Source organism: Leucopleurus acutus, assembly GCF_964270905.1.
Source record: "Leucopleurus acutus genome assembly, chromosome: 14".
NCBI classification, from domain to species: domain Eukaryota; kingdom Metazoa; phylum Chordata; class Mammalia; order Artiodactyla; family Delphinidae; genus Leucopleurus; species Leucopleurus acutus.
In genome coordinates this window covers 72,645,189-72,650,392 of record NC_139156.1, presented here as the reverse complement: position 1 = coordinate 72,650,392, position 5,204 = coordinate 72,645,189, and the positions used below count along the sequence as shown (strand labels likewise).

The following is a 5,204-nucleotide window of genomic DNA, read 5'->3' as shown; positions in this document are numbered from 1 at the left end:
TTACACCTACAAATTTTAGTCAATCTATCAACTAATGATCATGTTAAAAATCAAGAAGTTTTATGAGAGTAGTGTAGATTTTTGGAAAAAATTCCATTTCAATTTATGTGAATGTTTTATAAACCAGAAAGTACTAAATAATATACAATGTTGTTTTTATTGCAATGTCCTTTTGGCCTCTAGAATAATTGGAGATGTCATCAAATTAAAATCACTCAACATACTAAATTACAAAATTTTATTCACTGTAATTCAATATGAAATTCACATGTAAAGTAAGGGAAGTCAGCTTTCTAAGAAGTTATAACAACATATATAATAGACAGGAAGTCAACAAAGATAAAAAACAGAATTTTTAGAAGTCTTCCCACAAGTTCATCTTCCAGACTTGTGGGGTTAGTAGTAGAAATTAACATCCAGTGTTTACAGGTCATAGCCAAGAGCTCCTGCTCCCTAGGGGGAAAAGAAAGAGAAAATGTCCTTAAATGAACACATTTATAACCCTGATTCTTTAAAATCAATCTCATATTTGCACTGGAAAGAAACAGTGATCAAGAAATGTCTTTCAAGGCTTCCCTAGTGGCGCAGTGGTTGAGAATGCGCCTGTCAATGCAGGGGACAGGGGTTCGAGCCCTGGTCCGGGAAGATCCCACATGCCATGGAGCAACTACGCCCGAGCGCCACAACTACTGAGCCTGTGCTCTAGACCCCGCGAGCCACAACAACTGAGCCCGCGTGCCTAGAGCCCGTGCTCCACAACACGAGAAGCCACCGCAATGAGAAGCTCGTGCACCACAATGAAGATTAACCCCCGCTCTCCACAACTAGAGAAAGCCCACGTGCAGCGACGAAGACACAATGCAGCCAAAAATAAATAAATAAATTTGTAAAACAAACAAACAAAAAAAATCAGCTCAAGGAACTACCAGAATTACCCCTCTCTTTTCAATGTTATCCATAATTAGATTATTTTTGAAGTCTTATCTGCAAAGCCATTTACAATCATTCTTATGGCATCAGTGAAATTGCCATTCTTCTAACCTGTACAGTGGGTATTACCAGGAAATGAGAATTTGAAGACATGTTAAGAGGCATGTGATAAAATTCTTAAACATTAAACAAAAGGTTTTTTTCATTTCCCTGATCTTTCCTCAAAATCTTCTCATATTTTGGTCACTTAACCAGACATTAAATATTTTAATTTCTTCCACACTTCTGTGTTAATCAGTTTTTTTAATCTTAATTTTTTTAAGTATTACGGAATTTTTAAAGATATTAATTTGTGGTCTGTTTAGCGCACTGTCGGAATATTTCACATGCCTGTCAGGTAGGGAGTTTAGAACCATTCTTAACTCCTTTTTCCAGGAATGTGAACTTGGCCTTAAATCCAAGTCCCTTATATACACTCAACTTAAAATCAGCATCAAGGGCTTCCCTGGTGGCGCAGTGGTTAAGAATCCGCCTGCCAAGGCAGGGGACACGGGTTCAAGCCCTGGTCTGGGAAAATCCCCCATGCCACAGAGCAACTAAGCCCGTGCACCACAACTACTGAGCCTGCACTCGAGAGCCCGACAGCCACAACTACTGAGCCCACGCGCCACAACTACCGAAGCCTGCATGCAACAAGAGAAGCCACCGCAATGAGAAGCCCGCGCACCGCAACGAAGAGTAACCCCTGCTCTCCACAACTAGAGAAAGCGCGCGCACAGCAAACAAAGACCCAATACAGCCAAAAATAAATAAACTTTAAAAAATTTATTTAAAAAAATGAGCATCAATATTTTTAGAAAGTGGCAAGATCGGGGTGGGAGAATATTTTCTGCTATTTTCCACTCAAACCCAAAAAGGCAGGTTGAGTTTTAAGAGAGAAGGTGAAAGAGAGAGGGGGAGATAGATGAGATTTATACAAGTATCTTCTTCCACTTTTAGCAATCTTGATTAATTTCTATAATAACTAACCCCCTTCCTAAAGGAGGGAATGACTTGCCCCAAATTACACAGCAATCACTGGCAAAGTAAACGCCTAGAATTTCCCTTAAGTTCAACAATTCCTTGTGCCTATGTTAGGGAAAGAAGGGGTAAGAATAACACATGGGTTCGCAAAGCGATTTTCCTTCCCTCCTATGGCCTCCACCTCCATCTTGTGTTTCTTCAGTCTGTGCTCTGAGGGGTACCTTCAATTTTCTCCAACAGCGGTAAAGAGCGAGACTGAATAGGAAGTGAGGGAAAGACCAGACAACTGGTGGGGGTCGAAGAGTGCACAGAAACCCATTTCTCACCTGACTTAATCCCGGGTAGTGGTTGGTAATGCTGCTCCTGGGTTTTCTCTCCAGCTGCTCTTGCTAGAACAAAGTGCATTCAGCACAGGTGGTCTCTTAGCAACCTTGGTTCCTGTGTCAAAGCACAGCGAAAGCTTTTACTGGATGCTGAGGAGGTCTGTGAAGTGGCCGGGCAGGGAGCCTGCCTGGAGAAACTCTAAAATGACTCTCAAAGAAGTCAGGAAGGAGATGTCGAAGAGTGGAGTTCAGCAAACGTGACACATTGATTTCAACATATCACAGAATTGTAGAGCTGAAAACTAAACTTTTCACAAAAAGTTTAAACTGAACTCTATAATTTTCCTGGCGGCCAAACACTTACCACGCTTTTATTATTTTATTTTATTTTTTGGCGTGCCATGGGGCATATGGGATCTTAGTTCCCCCACCAGGGATTGAATCCACACCCCCTGCAGTGGAAGCAGGAAGTCTAAACCAGGCTTTTAAAACAATAGGTCTCAGGGGGTGAGGGAATGGAAGAGATGTGTAAGGGTTACACATGTGCAACGAGTAGATAAATAAGTCCCGGAGACCACTGTAATACACAGTACAGTGAGCACAGACATAAAAGTGTGTTATAAACATTAAACTTGCTAAGAGACGAGATTTTAATTGTTTCCAGCACTAGAAGCATTAGAAAGTGGAATGAATTTATCACAAAAGACCAGGCTGTAACATTCAGCCATGAATGGAAAATTATCCAACAAAATGATGGTTATTACAACTATGAAATAATAGAAAATACTACTTAGAAAATTATGTTAAAATATTTAATTATGATTAAAAGCCATACCTTATGAACACCTATTATACTCCTGGACAAGCATGGATAATCACACCAGGATACATATCCAAACATTATTTGTAATATCCTCAACTTAAAAACAAACCAAATGCCCATTAGTAGATAGATAAATGCATATAATGGAATATTATACAATGATGAAAATTAAGCTCCAGCTACATACAAAAACAGCGGTGAATTTTACAAACACAATATTGAATTTTTACAATCATGAAAATTAAGCTCCAGCTACATATGAAAACAGTGGTGAATTTTATAAACATAATATTGAATTTTTTAAAAGCAAGGCACAAAAGAAAATGCACAGTGTAAATATATTTATGTAAAGTAGGAAAACAGAGTTAAAGGTGCATGGTTTAGGGGTGTATATGTGGGTGCAATGGTGTAGGTGGTGAATTGATCAAGAAAAGCAGAGGATTGGCTACCATAAAATCAGGGTAGCGGTGGTGTTAGTGAGGGGAAGGGAAGGGCTGCACGGGTGTGGGGAGCCTCCAGCAGTATTTCATTTCTTGTCCTGGTTGGTGGTTACACTGGCAATCATTTTTTAACTACTTGCTAAACCGCACATAGAAATTTTATAGGCTTTTCTGTAGGTATGTTAGACTTCACAATCGAAATATTTAAAAAAAGGAAACAGGACTATCTACAAATGTCAATAATGGTCATAGTGGTCAAGTTTGGGTGAAGGACTGTTTGTGATTTTTTTTCCTTGCTTTTCCCACTTCTCACATTTTCATTTAAAAGGATGTTGCTTATATAGCTTCAGAAAACGAAAGAAAGTAGTCCCATAACGGCTAGTCCTTTTTCTTTCCCATATACTTAAAAGTAATGTATACTGATTTTATTTTTGTCCAACCAAACATTTTAACAAATATGAATTCGGGAAAATTAAATGTCAGTCGAAGATTTTAATGAAAATATTTAACTTACACTTTATCCAATAAATTACATATTTTCATTAAAATGTTTCACTGAGACATTTCATTTTCCTTGAGTTTACACTGTCTCTTTGGCTAAAGAACATGTTCTAGTCTCATTCAAAATGTTCAGGAGAAAGAGGAATGTTGGTGGTTTCTGTTTGGTTCTTCTCAGTGTTAGATCTGTTTCTGGATTTAAATCATTGGAAGGACACGAATCCGTACCATCGTAAGTTTACTAGCACACTGAGATTTTACTGTGGATTAAAATTATGATTGTTGCAGTGTTTGATTTACATTTTGCCTAATTAGTTCTTACTTACTTTTCTAGAAGCTTGGTAATCACATGTTTTTTCTTTGCAGGGACGTTCTTTTCGAGGAAAGGCTAGTTAACAGCAGCATTTTCAGGAAAAAAAATGATTTGTAGTGTTTTTTTTATCGGATAAAACATGCACTAAATAAATTTAAAAAATAAATTAATTAATAATTAAATTTGAAACAAGCTAGGACACTTCTAAAAGTATGCTAGAATGTATTGAGTGTGACTATCTCAAGACCGTGGTCTTATCTTGAATGCAGTATTTAAAAGTCGTAGTTAAAATAACATCACCTCCAATTTCTGATATAAGACAGCCTAGGTTATAGAAAAATGGTACAGATGAACCGGTTGCCGGGCAGAAATTGAGACTCAGATGTAGAGAACAAACGTATGGACACCAAGGGGGAAAAGTGGCAGGGGTGGTGGTGGTGGGATGAATTGGGAGATTGGGATTGACATATATACACTAATATGTATAAAATAGATAACTAATAAGAACCTGCTGTATAAAAAATAAATAAAATAAAATTTAAGACATCCTAGGTTATTTGGGGCCTAATATATTTCATGTTGAAATTTCAGATGACCGCAAATAATTTTCCCTCCCATTTAAATGCCTCTACGTTCCTTTCTTTTCCCTATTTCCAAAAGGCACTGAGGATCAATTTATTTTGTAGAAATTAATTTATAGAATGTTATACTTAAAACAGAATGAATACTCTCTTATCTAGTTTTAAAAACTTGTCTTTATTATATTTTCTTTTGATTCCATCAAGGGTCCAAATGATCTAAATCCAAACTGACCTGTTCATTGAATGGTTGAATGGTGGAATCCTACAAGGTAA

General features: G+C 37.5%; 1 protein-coding gene across 1 annotated transcript; it reads right to left on the bottom strand.

The window, feature by feature from the left end:
* Nucleotides 1–293: 293 nt before the first annotated feature.
* On the bottom strand, nt 294–434 carry MRLN (myoregulin; the record flags this gene model as incomplete). Its single annotated transcript, XM_082854364.1, has 1 exon — nt 294–434. One exon carries the CDS (start codon nt 432–434, stop codon nt 294–296), a length of 141 nt encoding a protein of 46 aa, XP_082710490.1.
* Between the last annotated feature and the right edge of the window lie 4,770 nt (nt 435–5,204).